At 38.2% G+C, this 23138-nt stretch overlaps 2 protein-coding genes across 8 annotated transcripts in view; one reads left to right on the top strand and one right to left on the bottom strand.

The window, feature by feature from the left end:
* Positions 1 to 11233, top strand: part of LOC113117852 (catenin delta-2-like) — a 68448-nt gene extending 57215 nt beyond the window's left edge. For 4 of the 6 annotated variants that reach the window (XM_026286797.1, XM_026286780.1, XM_026286788.1 and 1 more), the window contains 9 exons: positions 73 to 258; positions 1468 to 1662; positions 2195 to 2345; positions 3193 to 3415; positions 5090 to 5174; positions 5444 to 5570; positions 7530 to 7661; positions 8003 to 8079; positions 8869 to 11233. In XM_026286797.1, the coding sequence (XP_026142582.1) occupies positions 73 to 258; positions 1468 to 1662; positions 2195 to 2345; positions 3193 to 3415; positions 5090 to 5174; positions 5444 to 5570; positions 7530 to 7661; positions 8003 to 8079; positions 8869 to 9114 (1422 nt within the window). In that variant the 3' untranslated portion in view covers positions 9115 to 11233. The remainder of the gene's footprint in view (positions 1 to 72; positions 259 to 1467; positions 1663 to 2194; positions 2346 to 3192; positions 3416 to 5089; positions 5175 to 5443; positions 5571 to 7529; positions 7662 to 8002; positions 8080 to 8868) is intronic. The other 2 variants (XM_026286792.1, XM_026286785.1) reach the window with 1 other exon arrangement.
* LOC113117890 (ankyrin repeat domain-containing protein 33B-like) lies at positions 10136 to 21639 on the bottom strand. 2 transcript variants are annotated; one of them, XM_026286808.1, is made up of 5 exons: positions 20494 to 21639; positions 19204 to 19770; positions 15169 to 15298; positions 14187 to 14327; positions 10136 to 14049 (listed from the first exon to the last, which is right to left on the bottom strand). In XM_026286808.1, the coding sequence occupies exons 2-5, from the start codon at positions 19648 to 19650 to the stop codon at positions 13232 to 13234; spliced, it is 1536 nt and encodes a 511-aa protein (XP_026142593.1). In that variant the 5' UTR covers positions 19651 to 19770; positions 20494 to 21639; the 3' UTR covers positions 10136 to 13231. The 2 variants fall into 2 exon arrangements, with proteins under 2 accessions (XP_026142593.1, XP_026142588.1); XM_026286803.1 differs by having other exon boundaries at positions 19204 to 21639.
* Positions 21640 to 23138: the final 1499 nt, after the last annotated feature.

The following is a 23138-nucleotide window of genomic DNA, read 5'->3' as shown; positions in this document are numbered from 1 at the left end:
ATGTTTTGCAATTTTGTAATCTGAAAACTTGTTTTCCCCCAACCTTTTTGCATCAAACACGCACCCTTCTAGACCATTGAGAACTGCGTGTGCATCCTGCGGAACCTGTCGTACAGGTTGGCTGCAGAGACGTCTCAGGGGCAGCAGATGGGATCGGAGGAGCTGGACGGGGTTCTGTGCACCGATGCCAGTGGGAAGGATGCAGAGAGCTCCGGCTGCTGGGGCAAGAAGAAAAAGAAAAAGAAGAGCCACGATCAGGTGGGCCGGGGTTTTTTATCCCTGCAGCTGCTGGCAATTAGCATCACTTAGCAGTATTCGAGTGCGGGTCGCCTGTGTCGTCACTCGTCCTCCTCCAGTGGATAATTACGTATTTTCCACGCTGATTGCATTTAGTTTCTGAAAACAGATGAAGATAAGGGCATCGGGAGTGTTTGTTCAGCATTTGCATGGCATGAATAGAGAGGTAAAAGGTGGCATTACTTTGCATTGTGGCTTTTAAATTACTAAATAGTCTGTGAGTCATCTGTTCCTTTAACAAGGATGCAAATGCACATCTGGCTGTGTGACGGTTGAGTTTTCCCTGTCTTTTTAATTACTATGTATCCTAAACAACTAGTGAACTTTATCTTCAAATATTTCAATTCGCAGCAAAAAAAAGCCATGCTATTTCCAATAAATATTATGGGATTCTTTAAATTACCTTGGAGTGCCATTTAAATACTATACTATATAAATAATCATTCCGTGCCATAATATGATCATCAGTGTACATGCCACATTAAGCTGTTGTGCTCAAGCTGGCAAGTTCTAGTCTGGCTCCTGTTTCCCCCTCTCCTCACCATCATTTCCTGATGGCTCTGCTCTGTGCTTATTAATAAAAGTGGCCAAAATTGAAATAGCATCTGGCACTTTTCATGAATAGGGTATAGTTTGGTGACCCATTACACATTGGCACAAATCCCATGTTTTTTGTTGTGAAACCCCCTCCGTCCACTTTAAATTGTGATTTTTGGCCAGTCCCACCTCAACTGTATCTAGCAATTTAAGCCATACAGCAGTGGCATAATTTTTGCTGATATTTAGTTTATTGTTGAAAAAAAAAAAAACATAGACTACTGCTCAGAAGTTTGGCATCAGAAAGTTTTAGTTTTTTTAAATGTAATTTATACTTTTATTCCGCAAAGTTGTATTAAATTGATCAAAAGTGACAGCAAAGACATTTATAATGCCATAAAAGATTTACATTTCTTTTGAACTATTATTGCTTGCAAAACCACAGAATTCAGGGTTAAGTATCACTTATATTGCTAAAAAAGGTTGCAAAACCAGCGAAAATATATAGAAAATAAACTAAATCAATCTATATTTAATGAAGTATAAACATCTACTTTGTGGAATGTATTTGTGAATGATTCTTTTCTTAATAGTTACACTGTGTAATAACCCTCACTCTTTCTCTGCTTTCAGTGGGATGGTGTTGGGCCTTTTCCAGACTCTAGTGACCCTCCGAAGGGACTGCAGATGCTGTGGCACCCATCCATCGTAAAACCGTACCTCACTCTACTGTCTGAGTGCTCCAACCCGGACACACTGGAAGGAGCAGCTGGGGCTCTACAGAACCTGGCAGCAGGTAGCTGGAAGGTAGGCCCCACCTTAAAACCTGTGAGTAGCCCTGCACCCAAAGAGCCACGAACCAAACAAACTGGCTCTGGCACCCATCACCATTATGACTGGCACAAATACACATTCATACTTCAGTTATATCTGTCAAGGTCATGGAGTTCTACAAACAGCAAACAGATTTCTAACACAAACTTGGAGAGCATAGTGTACTTTATATTGAGAACAAAGTCTTTCGAGTGTACACAACCAGTGTAAGATAGCTGATGGGTTCAAACTTACATCTTCAAATGGATACCACGTAGAGAGCTGAATTCTCACAAGAAGTCTTGAAAGTGTAGATGTTAACTCCGATATTCCGTGTCAAATTGAGCAATTTTGCACTTAAGAATCTTCTGTTGTCTTCATTTTCTGCTCATTGTTTACAGAAATGTGAAACAAACAGCAGTGCAATTATCTAAATTCACATTTCATGCTGTCTTGACATCAAAATCTCCAGTGTCTTTGTTTCTGCTCAGTTGATGTGTTGATAATCATTTTGTGGGACACTTGTGTCTGTTTCCTGTGCCTGTAGTGGTCGGTGTACATCCGTGCAGCAGTTCGGAAAGAGAAAGGACTGCCCATTCTGGTGGAGTTGCTGAGAATAGACAATGATCGGGTCGTGTGCGCTGTGGCCACAGCTCTCCGAAACATGGCCCTTGATGTCAGAAACAAGGAGCTCATAGGTAGGTTTGGGACACAGAAGTATGTTCGCCTCAAACTAACCTTTTTTTCTTTGACTCCAGCAGAGCCGAATGCCGCAGAGGTACGTGTACCCTTAAATTACTTGTATGGCAGAGGCCTTTCAAGATCTGTGAGCGTGTGTATTTGTTATGAGTGTATCAGCGAGGGCATCTGTGTAGCATTTCTCGTCAGGTATTGCAGTGAGGCGAGGTGGCATTGTTTGAAAGGCTGCTCACGACACTAACAGACTATTGATCTTTTTAATAGTTTGTGTATTCTGATGGGCCCGCTTGTCTCCATGGCAACAGCTCGCACTCTTTCAGTCTGGTCTTGGCCCTGCGTGAGTTTGAAGGCGCGTGCATTTCTTTTGGAATATAGGGCAAGAGGAGCGGCATAAAAGTGTACAAATGTCGAGACGGCAGCGCTCTTGGAATACTGATCCTGCGGGCTCATTTCAGATATAGCTGTTCGGATGTCCTTTATTATTTAAGGAAATCAGTTATGAAGCGGTCAGAGCTGCAAGTGCTCATGGGAACCTTTCTTTCATGTAACTTCAATTCACACCGGTTGAAAGCAGTTGTGTAGCACAGGTCATTGCAGAGAGAATTAGCTGCCTGTTGGGAATGGGTCTTTTCTTGGTCACGTTAAGTGTAATAAAGCTGCTGGGTAGTGATGTGGGTGTATCGGACGCTTTGGCTCTTTCAGTTCTGCAGTTGTTGCAGCCTTGAGCTTCAGCACACTTAAAGAGCTCTGCATGCCGACAAAATCTGCATCTCTGAAAAGGCCTCTGGTTGTCACACCTCCTCTCTGACTTTTCTTTTTGGTTTATCTCGTTCACGCAACCAACAGGCAAGTATGCCATGAGGGATCTGGTCCATCGTCTACCGGGGGGCAACAATAACAACAGTACTGGCACCGGCGGCACCAGCAAGAGCATGTCCGATGACACCATCACAGCGATCTGCTGCGCTCTGCATGAAGTCATCACCAAGAACATGGAGAACACCAAGGCTCTTCGTGATGCAGGCGGCATTGAGAAACTCATCGGCATTGCCCGCAGCAAAGGAGACAAGTAAGTATCTTAGTATTCTGTAACATAATAACAACCAATTAGACTGTGTAGACAAATTCTACCCTGTTACTTCCCATTGAATTAGGCCTATTTAAGTTGAAAGTATTTTTTTTGTTTTATAACGGAAGAGGACATGCTGAACCCTTCATTCAGTACATCTCTTATTCTTTGTCATTAAGAATTAAAAACTACTTAAGCAATTAAATTCCACTTTAGCAGTTATATTGCAAGACTACATTAGAAAAGCAAGCATTTGCCTTGAATGAAGTCAGATTTCCTTTTAAGAGATATTAGGATGGACGGAAGTCTAGTAGCTCTGTGAGCTAGCATTTGTGAGCTATTGCACTGGATCAGTTATCTTTAAGCATATTACAAGACAATGTTTATTTTTAGTGGATTTTTTAATTTTTTATTCAAAGGGCTCATATGATGCAATTTCAAGTGTTACAAGCTGTTCGTGAATAAATAAGATCCCTAAAGTTGCATACACTAAAGTCTCAAACCCAAAGAGATATTCTTTATAAAAGTTAAGACTCATTCACGCCCTCGTAAAATGCCTTGTTTAAACACGCCCCCACATGTCTATGTCACTGTGTGGGAAGATTTGCATAACACTGCCCAAAAATTCATGCAAAGAAAGAAGGCGTAACTTTGATTCTCACTGTAGTATTGTTGCTGTATGGTAACAGCATGGTAAGGGGTGTAACATTTCCGTCACATGCTTGAGGTATTCGGCCAATCATAATGCACTGGATAGCTGGCCAATCAGAATGATGAGCTTCGTAAAAATCAACATTTTTCAGAAAGGCAGGGCATAGAGGAGAAACAGTAATGTACAGTATGTGGAAATAATGTGTTTTCTTTAAACCTTAAACCACATAAACATTTACACTAAATACACAAAATAATGTACTTTTTAGCACTTTCATATGACCCCTTCAATTTTTTATGGTAAACACTAGTGTTCAAAGGTTAAGGGTCAGTAATAATTATATTTTATATTATATTTCTGATTTTCTTTATCAAAGTATCCTGAAAAAAATATATTAAGATTTACTAGAATGATTTCTGAAGGATCATTTGACACTGAAGACTGGGTTTAATGGCTTTTCCATCACATGAATAAATTACAAAATATATTAAAATTGAAAACTGTTATTTAAAATTATTGTAGTATTTCAGAATATTACAGTTTACTGTATTTTTTATAAAATAAATGCAGCCATGGTGAGCATAAAATACTTGTTTCAGAACAATTTTTGAACAGTAGAGTAGTATAAATAAACCAACTCATCTCCGGAGCATTTGCTATAGATATTATAATATTTATTGTTCCTGTTAGAGCTTATTTTGTTAGAATTTAGAATTTATCACTATTAGAGAAATATGTGGACAAATTGAGCTGAACTAAAATGAATCTTTACTGAGATATTTATAGTCCACATCTTACAACACTGTTTATATAGCCAAGAAATTACTTTATATAAAGTTTCTGTATTGGACCACAGGGTTTTATTTAGTTTGCACTCTTGCAAAAAAATTATGAAGCCATCCATTATATTAGCAGCCCCAGAAATGGATTAGAAACCGAACATTCACTTATATTGCTTATATTATATTATTGCAGATAGGGCTATAGGTTATATTCATTTTCTCTTCTATGTTTCCCTACAGACACACACCGAAGGTGGTGAAAGCAGCGTCTCAGGTTCTCAACAGCATGTGGCAGTACAGAGATTTGCGAAGCCTCTATAAAAAGGTAATAAACTGAGAAGACCACACTATTCTCACATCTATAGCATTTGCACCTATATAGTTTGAAATGGGCATCAATGAAGTTAGAGGCTTTTTACTGCCAAGTGGTGCATCTACCAACAGGTGCTTACTGGCCATGCTGACCCTTTAGTTTATTCAGTTTCAAATGCATGAAAATCTTTCTGTGTCTGTCATATACTTGTTACCAGAAGGTCTTAATGAGTGGAGTTTCAGGATGAACAGATGATCATGCTCCTCTTATTTTTATGACAGGATGGTTATTCTCAGTATCACTTTGTTGGCTCTTCATCGACAATTGAGAGAGACAGACAACGACCTTATTCCTCCTCTCGCACTCCATCTATCTCTCCTGTGCGGACCTCGCCCAATAATCGATCAGGTGAGAGCCGCTCAACTTTCCTCCATTTTGACAACAAGCAATATCATTGACATTTCCTTTGCACTCTATTATCAACATCTTCATCTCCTCAGGAGTAGATTAGGGGAATAAAAAAGTACTTGATCAAAACTATTTCTTTTCAAAATCATGTAGTCAGTGGATTGCATGAACACCTAGTGAACTAATCAGTCTGTATTATAGAACTGTTTCAGATGAGCATCAGGATGGAACAGAACACCAGGGTCTTGAAACACAGTGAACTATTTACTAACCACAATACTCAAGGCACTCAAAAAAGATGTGACATTTGCCAGAGAGTGCACTAATTAAAGCATCTGAAACAAGTTGACCTCATTCATCAACTAGTCTCTTGTTGGAGAATTTGCTAACTTGTCATTCATAATGACTAATCCTAAAATAGTACATTAATGGGAGAGAAAAAAAATGCCGTTATGTGATCATAGAGCACAGATGTCAAGATCAGGGTACTTCCTGATATTTGTCCATTTCCAACTGATGGCAGCGGGATGGAGAATACAGTACTGTACTGTCAGGCAGGGCACCATAATTACACAGTGCTACAGAAGAGATTGTTCTGCTTAATTAACACGCTTCATCAGACAGCAGGCAATGTCTGTTCTCTAGTTTTGTTTCAGACAGTTTATTTTAGTGGATTGTGAGTTTGAATTCATTTTATGTTTGCATTAATAGTGCTACATCATCTCCAGTCTGTAATAAATCTTTATTCAGAATTATCATTATGCTTATTCACATGTAGTCTAGGGGCATCCTGTCCTACATATCATGGAACAAAGAGGGGGCATATTTATTCTACCTTCACCTTGGGAGGGTGTGGTGGGGAACTATCCTAAAAAAGAAATCTCACACCTTTTAATTGTCCAACTTATAATTTCTCTGGAAAATGAAAATGAATAAATTTGCAATTAAGATCCCCTTCAAGGGTAGACAAAGTCATGCTGAAAAGAGCAAAAACACAGAATACGTCCTCAACAGCTGATTCATTAACTTCCAGATAATTAAATGATGACACTTAAGTATCTCTTTCTGGTATAATGAAATGCTTTGTTGTAAAATAATATTTTCTTGAACTACTGAGGAAGTTATTGGGTATTTTTTCAACTGTGGGCACTTCACTTGTATATCCCAGGGTATGAATTTTTTTAATGTAGGTCACATTAAAACAGTTAACTTCTTTATCATTATTATATTTTGATACTTTTCAGTAGCCTTCTATTTTAAAATGTAATTGTTTTACCCTTGCCCTTGTTTGACTTTCAAACTATATGAAAGTTAATGAAATAATAAACAAAGAATGAAATTATTAAAAGGCTTTTTTTTAAACTAGGTGAAAAAGTATTTTGTGTTGTCAAATATCCTCTCCAACAAATGTTTATATTTATAGTTTAAAACATAATATGAAATCATTTATTTAAACTTTGATTTATGTTTTTAGTTTCAATGTGCATGAACTATGCAGTAATCTGTTCATATAATATTTAGTTAATCACCTTTATAAAGGGTTTTGTTAAGTGATACTATTCTAATAATATCTACTTTTTTATCTATCTATTAATACTTGGATCTCACTTCCTGACAGAAATCTTATAGACAGCATTATTTAAGCCGACCAATGCTTTTCCAAAAAACAAAACTGACAAGAAAAGTGAAATCAATTACTGGTGAAGGAACAAGAAAGAAGCCCAGACGAAACCAATCAATTAACCTGACCAATTCCATTTAACAATTAGGAGTAGAGCACTGACACTTGTTTGCCTCAAAAGAAAACAAGAGAATTGCTTCATTACAGTCAATGAGTTTTTGATTTAAAATAAAAGGTCCCTTGATGGAATGAGATCTTATTGCACTTTCAAATGTGCCAAGACAAACAGGCTGTTTTCACCCCCCACTCATTATTGGTTGACTTGCTGTGTTTTTTAGCAAGTGCACCCACCTCCCCCCGAGAAATGATGAGCTTGAAGGAGAGGAAGACCGAATATGAGTCAACTGGAACCAACTCTGGTTACCATGGAAACAAGGGTGAGCACACCTCCAGAAAAGACGCCATGGCAGGTAAGGCCACAGTTCGGAGTCCTACAGCGCAAAGTTAAAGCTTCCACATAACCACCGCCAAATGAGTGACAGAGTCAACAATGATTTCCAGACAAACCATCAAATATACCATAAACGACTCAAAACTCTAAACAACGTGAGAGTTGTAATTAGTAAAAGTAGCAGTGTAACAGCTTTATTCCATGGAAAAGTGTCTGATATCTCACCTTTGCATCTTGGTGTGAAGTCTCTTACCTCAGTCATGAACTGTAATTCATACTGTATATCTGTACACCTGTTTCATGTCTAGTCCAAGTACCTACCAGTCCTCTTAGAATCTGTATAATTCACTGTCTCTGCAGCTCAAATCTCCAGTGGGACATCCACACTGTTCAGAGGGGCTTACATGTCTCCCGGTGATGACATCAAGCATAACCAGGTGAGGTCACCACATATCACACAGAGCTGGAATGTGGAGCTTATCTTGAGATTTTCATGTGTCGAAAAAGGGGGAAATGTTTTTGTCTATTTATTATTATTATTATTATTTTATTTTTTTTGTTATTATATTATGAATAAATTAATGTTAAAATAAAATATATCTGCCTCTAATTATTACATTATTATTATTATTATCTTTTATTTCTTAATATTAATTATAATTATTTTTAATTATTGTATTTTGTCAGTTGTTATACATAAAGGATTTAATGACCTTAAAGTAGTATTTAGAAAGGTATTTAGGCTGTCAATGATTAAAACAATTTTTTTAAAATGACAGTTAAGCCAATTAAACTCTTTTTTTATTCAGTTATGTTCTATGAAAGAAACTAAAATTGTCTGGATGAAACTTAGAAGAAGAGAATAATATATTTGCCATTTATTCATTCTCTGTTTTTCCACACCAACTAGACTTTATATTAAATTAGTTAATTATATTAATCATAATGTGAAACGATCAAGTGTATTACCAGTTAAAATGAACACATTTCTGTTTTGGTGTGGATGAAGTGCTTAAGTCTTTTTGATGGCGCTGTGGGGTACCTAAGACGAAAAACACTGGTTTAGATGAAGTACTTTTTATATAATATATATTCATTGTCTTTTAACTTTATTAAACGGAAAGTGTTTGATTTGAATTTTAAATTAGATTCTTAGTTGCTGAATTATCGCATTACACATTTTTCACTTCCCAAAGCAGCCCCTACACTCTCGTTGTTTTCGCCAGGTCTCTGCTCAAGGCAACCCTCCAGAGGCCTATCCTCCCTTCCAGACTCCCCCAGGAGCCAACTTCGAGGATCCGTACTACGAGGACCAAACACTTAAACGCCCCCCACCCGCCGCTGATGGCACCATGCACCTGGGACTGAAGTCCACGGGGAACTACGTGGACTTTTATTCAGCATCCCGCCCGTACAGTGAACTCAACTACGAGACGAGCCACTACCCAGCCTCGCCGGACTCTTGGGTGTAGAGGCACAGAGGCAGCTGAAGGCTGGCCTACGGACACCATACACAGAGACCAGCCCAGCATGTGCATGAACACTAGTAGACATCTCACACACGTTAACCTTCAGTTCACTGCTCGCACCACAGTGGGCTGCCAGCCAGTGAGCCAGGATAGGAAAGTGCTTGAAGAGAGAGGATTTAGGAAAGACGTTTTACAGAAAGGACCACTTGAACTTTGGCATTTTTCGAAGCAGTGGAGGGGGAATTGACGCGTAAACGGGAAAGCAGAAGATATGTGGCGCAGAGATGGTACAGTTACGTGAAGCACAAGAAAACGGCATTCGACACAAGCTAAGGAAATAGTTTTCACACGTTTTTTTTTACATTTCTTTATGTTAAACCATGCTTTTTATGGAGTGCTTCGTTACACTCTTAGCCTTTATATCTTTTTTTTTTTTTTTTGGTTTCTTTTTATTATTTGCTTGTTTTTGTACCTCCTTTTTAACTTCTTAAGTCTGGTGTAAAGTACTTGTTGTATATAACAGATGTAGATACAAGATGCATTGTGTATATTACGCAAAGACTACCGTGTCCTCCCATGTGGCTCAATATATCGTTTTATTTTCCTGTATTTTAAACGAGAGAGGAACATACACTCATTGAACTCCAGCATCCTGTTTGATGGGTAGGAAATGCAGCAGAAAGCATGTAATTCAGAAGTGTCTTTTGCTCTTATGTGCACCCCCCCACAACTACCATTTTCTATGTGAGAAAACTACTATTAACTGTGAACAGAGCATCACTGCCTGGACAGAGTTTACCACCAATAACAAGAACATTTCCAGGCCTATCTGTCTGATTTTTTTTTCTCTTTTTTCCCCAACTGTATTGACATGAAGACTGGTCATTCCACAAGCCATCGAGTGATCTGTGCTTAGTTATGTGCCAAATGTGGTAATCCCTGTTCCAAGAGGTGCTGTAGCGCTGCTTTTGAAGATATGTTTACCGACAAGTCACTGGTTCAATCAACGGCCGTTTGTAAATGCTTTTTTTTTTAAACAATGTGTTTCGACAGCATTCACACTGTAACAAGAAAAGGAGGGACACGGTCTTTGACAGCTACTTCCCCTCCAAAGATGTACAATTAGTTGACGCTGTGTTGTAAAATAGACATTTGCGAAATCTGCTTTTTTTCTTCCAGAAAATCAGTGGTTCTTAAGCTCATCGTAGACAGATCTGTCGATAGCGGATGGATATATATTATATAAATACAAAATATATATATACTTTTTAATGTGCAGATGTGGATGTCACCCAACGCAGAAACATTGAAAGGAAAAAATGCTAGTTAAAAAAAGCATAGGGTTTTTTTTTTATGTTCACCTTAATTTCTAATCCAGATGTTGACCTCCTATTGTCATGATGTTGTTGTGTAAAACAGGCGAGACCAGGGTTCATTGAGGGCTGATGTAATGAAGCTTCTAATATTGACTTGAAAAGGTGCTAAAACAATGTTTTTTAACACCTTTTGGCCTGCATTACTACCTTTTATTAATGCTTTTTGAATGTTTCATGACCTTGGTTAAATGGATGCCCCTGAAAAGAATGGCTTTGATTCCTACACAACGTATGCTCTAAAAGGAGAGCTGTGCGTATAGATCCACCTCTTGATATTCTTTTTTCTTCTACTCTGTATTTGCTAATTATCTTTATCTTATCTCAGGTCATCTTATTACAGGAGAAGATGGATAAACATTCCTCTATTGACTGAACAGAGAGCAAAAAAATGACAATATCCTATCTTTTTGTGATTTTCAAATCTTAAACATCAAGCCTGTCAGATTTCCAGAAGGTATGAAGCAAGCCCTGGTCTTCCCTTCATGTAATTTTACACTTACAGTAGAGGTAATTGTCAGATGCAAGGATTCAGGATGATCCCCAAATCACGTACAGTACCTTCAGCACCATCGATAGTGAACATCTGAGAACAAGCAAAATATCTGTGAAAATGTAGACATATCAGACAAATTGTATTGAAGATGTAAGTACAACTCTTTTTTTCTGTTGCTAGACAAAGTGTTTGAGAGAATTGTGAACCTTTTTAATGCCAGGTTGCAACAGCTATATAAACTAATGGAGAATCACTGGTCTGTGATTTATTTTGTTCTGTGTCCGAGTCATTTCTTTCTTTATTGGGGTTTCCTTTGGATGACATTGGTATGCATTTTACCATCAAATTTGGTTTCAAATATATATCCACATTATACATCCACATTAAAAAAAAAAATTAACACTTTAACATCGCTGATTTTTTCCCCATGTATTTTGTTTCGATCGAGTCAGCTGCATTTATTGTGTTCTAGACATCAGCCCTAACAGATTTCTGTTAGTTTGTGCTGGCCTGAGTTTTCAATTCATTGTATTTTTGATGGAATTCCTAGATAGCTATCAGAGGCCATGCAGGCAAGCTGCGAGCTCCTGTTAGGGTTTCATCACGACTGTTTTATTACCATTTCCCCACAGAGAGATATTTTGACATTGACAGGCTATGTGTTTCTCACTTTGTCCTGAGAACCAGTCTGCAGTATAAATACGTGTGGCAGGCGCTAAACGACAACCCTTGCCTGCAGCTCTGAAACACCAGGCCCTCCACGTCCCATCTCATCTATTCAATCTCATCAATGTTGTAAGAGAGTATTAATCCATGTTCAGTTTGATGCAAAGAAATGTGGTGATGGTGTGATGTGAATTTTGTTTTGTTTTTATTGCTAAAGTAGGCGCATAAGATATGGACATTGCAAAATGCATTTTGAGAGCGGATATCTGGATTGTGTATTTTGGGAATGTAGGCCTTATCGCAACTGACTAGGTGTAATACTGACCCCTACTGGACTACCCATTTCACTCTGCATTGCTGGTGCAGATGCACCCCTTATTTCAACACGTTCATTTTACATCTTTATGATTGATTGTCTAATTTATCCAATGTAGATTTTAAATCTAAAGCTATTTAGACTAGCCTATCTCAGACTTCTAGCCTGTATTTCTATTTTCTTTTCTTTTTTAAGTGTTTAGGTTTAGCAATAGCCTACATTTGAATCGTTTAATTATGACACCTAATTCAACACCCACTTTGAACATGAGCGAACTGCCTGATCAGAGCGTCTTTTGCGCATGCGCGCCACATTTGGTTACGGGTGCTTTTACACTTAGTTCGATTTCCTGGTCCGACTCCGAACCCGAGTTTAAATAAATTGTGAGAGGAATGTTACGCAGTTTGCCGCATTTTCCTGCTCCGTCGTTACTAAGCAAAGAAATAGACCCCTGTAGGGGTGGAAGAGGGGGGAGTAGACCCCATGGGTGGGAGAGGGGGGAAGTAGACCCCTGTAGGGGTGGGAGTCTGGGAGAACGGGGAGCAGACTCAAACTCGCGTTCGGACCAGACAAAGCAACCGCACGTAAAAATCCTATCCACCTTATACCTATGAACCGGATCTCTAGCACATTCACAGAAAACGGCTCTCTTAAAAAAAAATAATAATAATAAAATTAAAAAAAGAGAGAGAGAGAAAAGTGTCTGACGAGTGCATTTCAGTTATTTAAGCTGTAAAAACTGCAAACTGGTAATATTTGTAATATATTTACTTTTCATTCATATCTGGTTTGAAGCGCAAATAGGTTACCGCAAATCATAGTTACCTATGATGTGACAGGTAATAATTCTGAAGTCACACTTACAGGAAATATCCTGTGATCAGTGTGAATATCTTAGGATGTCAACAAAACGAGCAACATTTTGTAACACAGACTCAATAATAGGCATACTGAATCAACAACCTTAGTATTAATAAGATAAGGGAACATGTCAAGGCTAAATGTAGTATTTCATATTTAAGAAAGTCCTTCATTGTTATGTTTAATGTTTTTTAATATAAGACTCCCTGTTAAAAATTCAGTCTTTGAGAGTAATATAAAATATTAATAATATTTATATAAATTATAATCATTACAACTTTAAATAAATAAATAATAGCCACCGTCCATAGCAGTCTAAAAGAGTATTGAACGTATTGAACCTCACACTGACCACAAGCCTTCACAGTGGAAAACTTCCTTAAAAACACTAAGGCATCAAAAGCCACATCACTTTTTGCTCCCAGTAGGCATTCTCAATCTTTCCAAGCGTTCAGCTTTCTTCCTCTCCTCCTTTAGAGCTTTGTACTTCCATTTAGGGATTTGTATGTGTGGTGAATCTTTTGAAGTTCTGCGCGGCGGACGCTCAGGGATGTATGAAGGAGGAGGTGCTTTCAACAGCAGGACTTTAGGAACCACGATCCCAGGACGGACGCTGCTCCTGCGCATCATGTGAAGCGGCAGCAGGCTGCTTCTCCTCAGAGCCGTGGAGGCAATCGCGACACTGTGCAGTAACTGCGGCTGCAGACTGGCGCGCCGCTCCTGCTTCTTCGGCACCAGCAGGACCCTGGAGTTTTGGAATAGGCGCTTGTAGTTGTTGAGGCGCTCGGGTCCAAGGTTCTTCAGCTCAGCCAGACGCTGTCTACGGAGGATGTCCTGGACAGCAGGGCGACGTTTTCCTACACACGGAGGGCTGCCCGGGCACACGGTGTGGCAGGCGGTGGCTATGAAAGGGCTGGCCAGCGCTGTGGTCATGCGTACCATGTAGTCCATGACGCCTTCATCCAAAGGGTTGGTCTTCAAGCTGATGGTAAACAAGTTACAGACGCACTCTGAGAACTTTCTCCAGCAGGACTTGGGCTGTTTTGAACAAGCCACCAGTTTGCTTAGCATAGGCCACTCCATGTGGTAAGAGTCACAGAACTGTTCGGCACATGGCTGTTCCATCAGTCGGGCCATCAGGTCGGCGGTCTCGTAGCGGCCCGTGAACAGGGCCCATTCAAGTGGAGTCAGCTTACGGCCTAAGTCCCTTGCTTCAATGTCTGCTCCTGCATAAGGAAACATATCAGAAAATAGGTCTTGTGATGGAAAATTATTGCCCACATTAAGGAACAAAATTGAAGATTATTACGTGCTTGAACTAAAGTAGGAACCTGTATACATTTTTCAGCTTACGATACTGTACCTGTCATCATGAGAGACCGTACGCATTCAGCTCGACCCTGCATAGCTGCTTTCATCATCGCTGTGAAGCCATGGCAGTTCCTGCAGTCAGTGTCAAGCCCGGGAAAATAGTTCAGCAGGTAGTTGGTAATCATACTGTGGCCTATAATTCAGAAGGACATTTGTGCATTTGGCAGACACTTATTCAAAGCAATATTATGAGTTCAAGTATTCCTTGAGAATCAAACCTATGATCTCTGTGCTCCACTGTTTGAGCTTCAGAAATACAGGTGCAATATAAACACCAGTTATAAGCATTTAATCTGCCAAGCTCATGCAAAAGGTACTGCCACGATGGGTCGTGAGGGTGTTTCTATGAAGCTTTTGTAGTGACTTTGTATGGGCATGCTAGGTTGTTTTAGGTGGTTGTTTATGATGATCTAGTCCCTATACATGGTCCTTCATTCATTTGGTGTACAGAGGATTTTTTGTTCTCTTTTAAGTGTTCCATGAGGAGGAAAAACACACATCTGGTCTTTTGAAAAGTAATCGCACATTTCTACTGAACAGTCATGATTTGATGTGTGATTCTTTAACAAACACTGCTGAAGTTTAATACTTAAGTTTCGGGGTATGTTCAAATCTTTCAAACTGGCATGAAATGAAATTTGTTTTTCTTTTCTTTTTATACCTCGTCATTTTTAATCAGAATGATCATCCAATCATTAAGTCACTTTCTTACAATTTACTGTAAACTTACATTCAGATCTGCCTCCTGCCTGAACCAAGACGTCATCCTAATTTATTTTCCTTAGGGATATATGCCCCAATAGTGAAGAAAATATGTGTTGCTACTTCTGTTTCATCATGACTAAGCCTAAGTATGATACATATATTGGCTCTTGTTTCGTAGAACAGCCAAATGATGTCCCAGGGGGATCTACCGGGAGTTGCTGATTGTAATTTTATTGCCTTTGATAGCTGAATTGCACCACTTCCCTTACCTGCTTGTGCAGCAGTCATGAGAGCCGTATTCCCTTCTTTATCTTGCCAGTTCACATCCACATATGGACACTGAGAAAGTGCAATGACCACATCCACGTAGCCCTGGTAACACGCCACTATCAGACCCGTCTGTTGAGCAGTGGAGAGGAAAAATGAGTCATCGAAAGTCATTTTCCTGGATGTCCATCATTACTGCTGAAGAAAGTGTTTAACGTGCAAACTGCAGAGGCATTAAAGTGGTTGAACCCTACTATGTAACCATTCATTTAAGGGTAGGGATTGTTGGAGGGTGAGTTTCCACATCCATCTCTGGAGGGACTCTGAGGGTAGGAGAGACCTGGGCTGAGTGGCCTTATTTATGACTGTCACGATGTTTCTATGGGTTTTACAGGTGAAGTGAGACATTCTAAAATACATCTAAATACATAAAATCCAAATAAAATTAAAATGAACAAATTGTCCATTTATACTAAGTGCAAATAACACTTTGCAAATATGCTAAGGGTTACCCTATGCATACTTCCGTATTTTATAGGCTAGTGTACAAAAAGCATAGTGTATGCAACAGTGCCTCCCCATGTTTTCAGGGAGCTTGCTTGTGGAAATATCTTTGGTAACACTTTAGTTTAGGGACAGATTCTCACTATTAACTAGTTGCTTATTAGCATGCCTATTACTAGCATATTGGTTGGTGACTGAGTCAGTTTCACCATTGGCAGTCTTTTATTGGAGTGGGCAGGCACTACAGAGCTCATTTGCTCTTTAATTTCTCTTACTGGTCGAGGTTTCTGGGCGAAATAATGGAGTATGAACTCCTCTCATTTTCCATTGGTTGGACATGTGATGATAACCCCACCTTTAAACTCATGCCATTGGTTAAACCAGTGTACGTTTGAGTATGTGTGTGTCACTCAAACCAACAATGATTTGAAATGGCCACAGTGTTTACATGTTTGAGCGAAATGCAGTTAATGACTTATAGTTTTATTAATTTCTTTTTATTTTTTTTGCATAATAAGTATTAAGAAAGTATTTCAACATTAACTCTTAATAAGTTACTGTATCTAAATACAGTAAAATGAAAGATAAAATATTATTTGAACCGTCTAACAATCAAGTATAACAAACTATACATCTGTACAGTCATAGACAAATGCAGTGTAAACACAGAGAGGCCTGTGTGTACGCTCTTCGAGTGTACTGTAAAAGGCACAAATGAGTGAAGGTTATGAGGGAATTAAAACAAATGTAAGAGGTCAGAGGCGTTACTTGAATAGTACAGAGCAGTTCCGTTTTCTTTTGCGTCTCCAGATTGTGAGCACTACAGGCAGATGGTAAGCCCCATAAAGACTATTAGCTAAGATTTAGTATGGAGTTCCCTCTGAGCTCAGAGCGCCTGTCTGCTGCCATTTATGGTTCTTAACTCCAGAATATCAAGAAACTGAATATGATTATTGCTATAATGCAATCACAGTGCAGACAATTTAGGACGCGTTGTCTGTCTTCTCTTAGTCACATAGGCTCCCTTGCGAATATTAATGTTTTTTTATTTTATTTATTATATATTTTAAATATATAAAGGTTATTACAGGCCAATAGCCAGTGCAATATGAGATGTAGCAATTTCTACTTAGTAGTAGATCCTAATGACACTTCATAGGGATTGTATCAGGTTACACAACACAGTCTCACAGGGAAGCGAAATGTCATGCTGTCGTAAGATGATTGTAAAGGAAAGCCTCTCGAACCATCTAAAGCTCCCCCTCCGGGGATCAACAGGAGTTCAGCAGTGAAGATGAATACAAACTTCAAGGTGAAATCTAAAACTTTAAGCTATCGGATGTGCATCCCCACAGACAGCGGGATTCCTGAACCAGAAACGTTTTTTTAATTATCAGTGCTACGCAACAGTTTGATCGTTCCTCAGAAAGGATCGTTAAATATTAGTTCTTAATGGTGCTGTTTAACTGTGATGCACATATAATTTCACTCATGCTAAATGGCAGAAGAATAAGATTTGTATTAAACAAATGATGAGGGCTTGTGTTAGTTAGGAGACATTTACATGCAAATGGGTCGTAGAGTCATAAAGAAAGACTACATGGCTTTAACTGCCACAGAGCATTTTCTGTCTCGGTGTGAGTAACCATTTGTTGGTGTGTGCGTGTGTTGTTTCTGTTTGCATTCAGAACAGTTTTTAAACTGCACCATCTGAGTTAAGTGTGAGTCATAGACCGAGTGTACAGTCTTAGATAGAGTGTTATTTAACATTGATGAATAGTTAAATAATATGTCTATTAACAAATTCAATGCTTGTACCATGCACCAAAGCTTTCTCGATGCCAACATGGTCTCAGTAAATGCAGAGGCACAAAGGACTGGGGCAATACGTGATGCCTCATTTATTATAGCTCTATTTTCAGCAAGACAGACACGTTTAGCAGAAGTCAATGCAATTTGAGTTCAAATGATTCATTGGGGAAGGAAGTCATCTCAATTCTCACATATAATTTAGCATGACAATGGGTGGCGGATTCAAATTTAGCTTTTTATGGCCTGCAGCCAGACTCCTTTGAGTGGAATTATGCTTACATTATAAGTTCTGCGCTTCATGGACAAATTAGGGTTTCTCCCCTCATATGACATGCAGAAAAAAAATCCCTGTCTAGGCAGAGCCCTGCAGCATTTTGACATCTTCGAGAGCCTTTTAAAAGCTTAGGCATGATTACGATCTGATTGGGCTGCATCTCAGACTGCAATCTGTTACAGGGCTTAGCTGGCTGACCCATAAGATGTCAGCTGGAGATCACAGTGTCACAACACAACTGGACGTCAAGTCAAGACAAATATTTGACTTAGAAATGTCTTGACTCTATTGTGTGTGTGTATATTTATAATTCAGCCAGAGTAGGTCAGTGTTATTTTAGCTGTATATTTTATAGCATTTATTAATACTTTTAATTAGCTTTTATTTTTATGGTTTCAAGTTTTCTTTTTCACTTTAGTTTTGTGCTTTTTTATTCTAATTAGCTTATATTGATTTTAGTTTAAATTGTATTAATTTTACTTATTTCATTCATTTCCAAACCCCAACAAGTGATTATCTAATCAAATTTTAACTTTATTTCAATGAACAAAAACAATTTTTATAGCTTTGGTTTTAGTTAACAACATTAACCGTGACTGTGCTTTCAGTATCATATTTATGTACCCATGAAAGTGTCTCAGCATCTCAGCCTCACTTCAGCACAATGTCGGTATTTATGGAGGATGGAGACAGCCAGTGCATGAGCTCATTCCCTGAGGAGCCCTGTGTGGATCATGCATGCTTAAAGACTCTTTGATATGATAATAGCCTTGCATAAACATGACACTGTTATCACCCACATTATCATAATTGTAAGCTTCTCAGAGCTAAGCGGAGTGAAAGGCCTTTTGCTAATCAAGAATGGTACTCTTTAAACATAAGGTTTGATTGAATGGATTCTGGAAATAAATGTTTGTTGTTCCAATATTCAGAAAAATCAAAGCAATCGTAATGATAGATCTTCCAGCATGAGTACATTCGTGCAGTTGAATTCTTATGACCGATAATATTTCAACCACCTGTGATAGTAAACCAAAGACCAACATATTTATTTATTTTTCCTTTTAAGACCACTTAAATATATTCAGAGCCGTCTTTGAACCGAATGAGAGCTTTAAAATTCGGAGAAAACTTGTTTTGATCCTGTCTTCTGTACTCTTGCAAATAATTAAAGATCAATACAATATTTAAAGCTTAAATGTTATTTTGTATATCTCAGCCTAATATGCAGAGAACTTTAAGTAAACAATTTGTAGCTGTAGAGTTTGACTTCTTACATTGAGCATCTAAACAGCACTGATTCGACCAATGGCGTGTGTTTGGGGGCGGAACTCTGTATTTGTCTGTCTAATGGCAGGGTTTGGGAAACCTGTTTGAAAACAGTCATTTTTACATTTCAGTTCGGTGGCACTGAAAATACACATTTGACAACTGTAGCAAAACTTACTCTGTTATTTCTGTCCACCTCTCGTACTTCCTCCTCCGTCACACCTTGTCTTATCATGATTTTGACGATGATGGCGTTGTTAGTGCAGCATGCTTTGAAGAAGCTGATTGGCTCGGGGCTCTCAGGATTCTGACATTTTTCAAAGTTGAGCGAATCATCAGGTGGGTAGAAGGAATCGTCTGACACAATGCTCTTGGTATCTGGTAGTTCTGAGAAATCCAACTCCTCGAATTCTTGGTAGATGTCATCGTCATCATCATCATCATAACGATGGTGGTCTTCATCATCTGCATAATAACAGTCCTCTGTTGGTACCACAAAAGAGGAGCTTTGTATTGAGGACTCTTCATTGTTCCAGCCTCTCGCTCGGTTTTGGCCGGTGTAGTGTTGGTGATCTTTGACCAGAAGTACACCTCCTGCAGTACCATTCTCAGTCATTAGCACCATTTAACTATCCAACAGGTGGAACACAAAACCAAAAACCACGTCGGATCAAGAATGAGATTGTCACATAATAACCGGTAATCCTAAACACCAGTTCTTGATGGAATGAAGAGAAGAAAGCCACTGGAACCAGAAATCAAAAATCTTTTAGATACATATTTTCCATATCATATCCTCTGCTCTTCAAGAACTGGTTGTAATCAAGTCCAGCCTTAGTTTCTGATTATCACATACATACCCAAACCTTGTTTTTTTTTTAAACTTAACTATCCCATTTTTTCTTCACTTGACTTGCTCTGTGATCCAATCGTTCTCTTGTTGGAGAATTCACCAATAGTTCAAAGTGAGGATGAAAATGCTGTGACTGGCATGGCCACTGTTTTGAGAGAAGCCTCCTAATCCCCTTAGTCTCTCTCTCTCTCTTTCTCTCCCTGTCTATTCTTCCCTCCCCTTTCAGAGTAACATGTGCTGAACAGTAATCTCACTGTCCGAAGAATAAATGTAGTATATTTCCCAATTCATGGAACACAAATTTACTTCCAAGAATCAGCATAACAGTGCTCAACACAGCTGATGCTTGTTTATCCACTGATGACTTTTGTATTCAAGTTGTACTGTTGTGCCCCATTATTACTCGTATTGTTCTATTTTTAGCCGACTTTGATACTCACATGCACATCTACAGTGACTTTCCACACTTTGATAGCCTGTATTTGACCGTGATCTACTGCTGGCTCCACGAGCCACTGGATTAGTGGAAGGTTAATTGGATGCAGCAGAAATAACATGCTGCTGTGGATAAGCTGTTCTCTCATTTGCATTCTTAAAAAACAACAGCAAACATACCTACACATAATGTCACTTTCAGTGTTATTGGCCACACTAAGCCTGATGATACATGGGGCAACTAAACAAAAATAAAGAAAGAAAGAAAATATGTACAAGTCTCTTTTTTGGATCATAGACACAACAACAAAAGGTACTTTAACACAAGCTTCTATTGCTTGTTCCCTTAACACCAAACAACCCGACCCTAATCCACAGCAAGTGATCAGCCACATGTACAACACTGGCAGCCATTTTATAGTCTAGGCCACACCCCAGGAAGTTTACTTCCTTACATATGCACTTTTGGTCCTATTAAGCATTTAAAACAGCATCTATTCAAAATACAAACTCCAAAAATTACAATATAGAAATACAACATATGAATGAACAAATATAACCCTTGTTTTACAGGTCCATTGAAATGCCCCCCAAGTGACATCATACCCAACATGGTTTCTCCCAATCAGACGGTGTCCACCATGTTTAAATAGTTTAGGTTTAAAACAATTCAGGTTTGGCCACTGTTATATTACAATGAGGTAAGTTATATTTATTATACTGTGTGACTTAATCTTAAATAAAGACTTTTTTGTATTGTGGGTTTTTTTTATAATGAAAATGAATGAAGAAAATACACATCGTACCTCACATCTCTTAAAACGCATAATACACAATACATTTGAACAATCACAGGCATTATACAGGTCCGTGTATACATGATGTCAGTGCCGGCTAACAGACCATGTTAATTATGCGTGCAGTGTATGTGTGTGTGCTAGATATGGTGTACATGCATACGGTCCATTTATGATCATTGTCAATATGAAAGTGCCCAAGCAACATTGCTCAAAAAATCATCAGCCTAAAACTGAACTAGAACCCATAGATTATATGACTTTGAGATGATGTGTAAAATTTTGTTCTGTCCTGATATTTCTGGTCACAGAACATCAGAAACAGCACACCCTACAGGCTGGTTTTGATAAATTATCCAAGAAAAATGATCCACTGGCTTAACATACTTGCCCATGGCCAATAATGTCTTCACAAACGATCTCACATTTTCTAGAGAATATGAGTTAAACCATTGAGAAACACTGAAACAATTTAATTTTCAAATACAAATATTAACATAAAACATTAATTCCGGTTATTTTAGTATTATTTCTATATGATTATAGCATTTATTAATATTTTTGAAATAGTTTTTATTTTTATTTTAGATTGCTTTAGTAATTTTTATTCTTTTGTCATTTTTATTCATTTGTTAAATTTCGATTATTTATATTTGTTTGTTTTAGTCTTAGTAATTTTAGTACTTAAATATTTAATTGAAGCTAGTTGCCAAGGCATCATTTCTAATTATCATAAGTTCTTCATCTAAATTTTTAATTTTATTTTAATTAATGAAAATAATTTTACTTGATATAGTTAACAGTAACAACTCTTATTCATAAGAACTATACAACTTTATATTGTGGCATTCTAAAGGCAGGTCATTGTGTAGCTCAGACATGACACATCCGTTACATAACTGTACACTGTGAGAGATTATGTGACTAACACACAATAAACATTAAAGCTGAAGATGGTCACTTAATGCTTGTGACTGTGACTAAGGTGACTGAAACCCTGCAACAGGAGGTTGACCAAATGAACCTTTCAGCAACCACAAAACAAACTGGTCATTCCAAACCTGTGATTTCTCGAAAATTGCAGGTTTACAATGACACTAATTCATTCAAGTCCCCCCAAAAGGCTGGTCTAATGCACAAGCAGACAGGATAATGCAGAGACTCTCAGTGGGGAATTGGTTCAACACTGCAGCTGGAAATACTTGCTAGTTCAGTGCTGAACAGTGTATGGAACTGTCTCGGCACGTTTAGGAGAAGTCAGACTGAAATCACACTCTGCAGTGACAAAGCCTCTCATTAGTTTTATATATATATATATATATATATATATATATATATATAGGGTCTTATGCGAAACATTATGTTCAGCATCAAACTGGGGAAAAACCGATCTGAGTGCATAAAATCAGTGAAAGGTGGAGGAGGTGTCATGGTTTGGGGATGTTATCTGCAGCAGCGTTTGGGCCTCTTATACAGATACATGGCAGGGTGAACGCAAATGTTTATCAGAACCTTCAGCAATACACATTTTCTTTCCTGCAAGGATATTCCACAATCAACCTGCAATTGCCCCATCACACTGTAAAATGTAAGTTTCTTGAAGCTAAGAAAAATGAAATAATGAAATGTCCGGTCCAGAGTCCTGATCTAAACCCAACTGAAAATCTTATGGCTAAAAAACCCAATAAAATTACCAAACTATGGTAGAGAGTGGAAGAAGAGTGGACCATGGTCACACCAGCGCAGTTTGAGAAATATAACATTGGTATAACCACAGCTAATATTCCTTTAAATTCTGAGCGATAAAGATGAACAATATTTCAGAAAAAATTTAATAAATAAATCAAGTATTTATAGATTGTTCTCTAATTTAGATCTCTACCGTATACGACAAGAAATTCGGCCAAAAAAATGTCAATGGCCATTTTAAACCAAATCAAACAAATTAGTGTGATGTAATATAATGTGGAACCATGAGAAGCAAAAAGAAAAGCAAGAAAGAAAAGTCCTAGTAGTCTATCAACTTAC

The sequence above is a fragment of the Carassius auratus genome, chromosome 2, assembly GCF_003368295.1.
Source record: "Carassius auratus strain Wakin chromosome 2, ASM336829v1, whole genome shotgun sequence".
NCBI classification, from domain to species: Eukaryota; Metazoa; Chordata; class Actinopteri; order Cypriniformes; family Cyprinidae; genus Carassius; species Carassius auratus.
Note: the sequence above shows the minus strand (reverse complement) of the source record. Positions and strands in the feature narration are given on the sequence as shown.

What these genes read in the sequence shown, in the direction of transcription:
- LOC113117890 (XM_026286803.1), bottom strand. Translation starts at nt 19,650, where the DNA reads ATGGTGCTAATGACTGAGAATGGTACTGCAGGAGGTGTACTTCTGGTC. An exon ending in CATGACTGCTGCACAAGCAG is followed by an intron (nt 14,328 to 15,168) that starts GTAAGGGAAGTG and finishes TCTGAATTATAG; the next exon opens with GCCACAGTATGATTACCAAC. An exon ending in ACGGTCTCTCATGATGACAG is followed by an intron (nt 14,050 to 14,186) that starts GTACAGTATCGT and finishes TTCCTTATGCAG; the next exon opens with GAGCAGACATTGAAGCAAGG.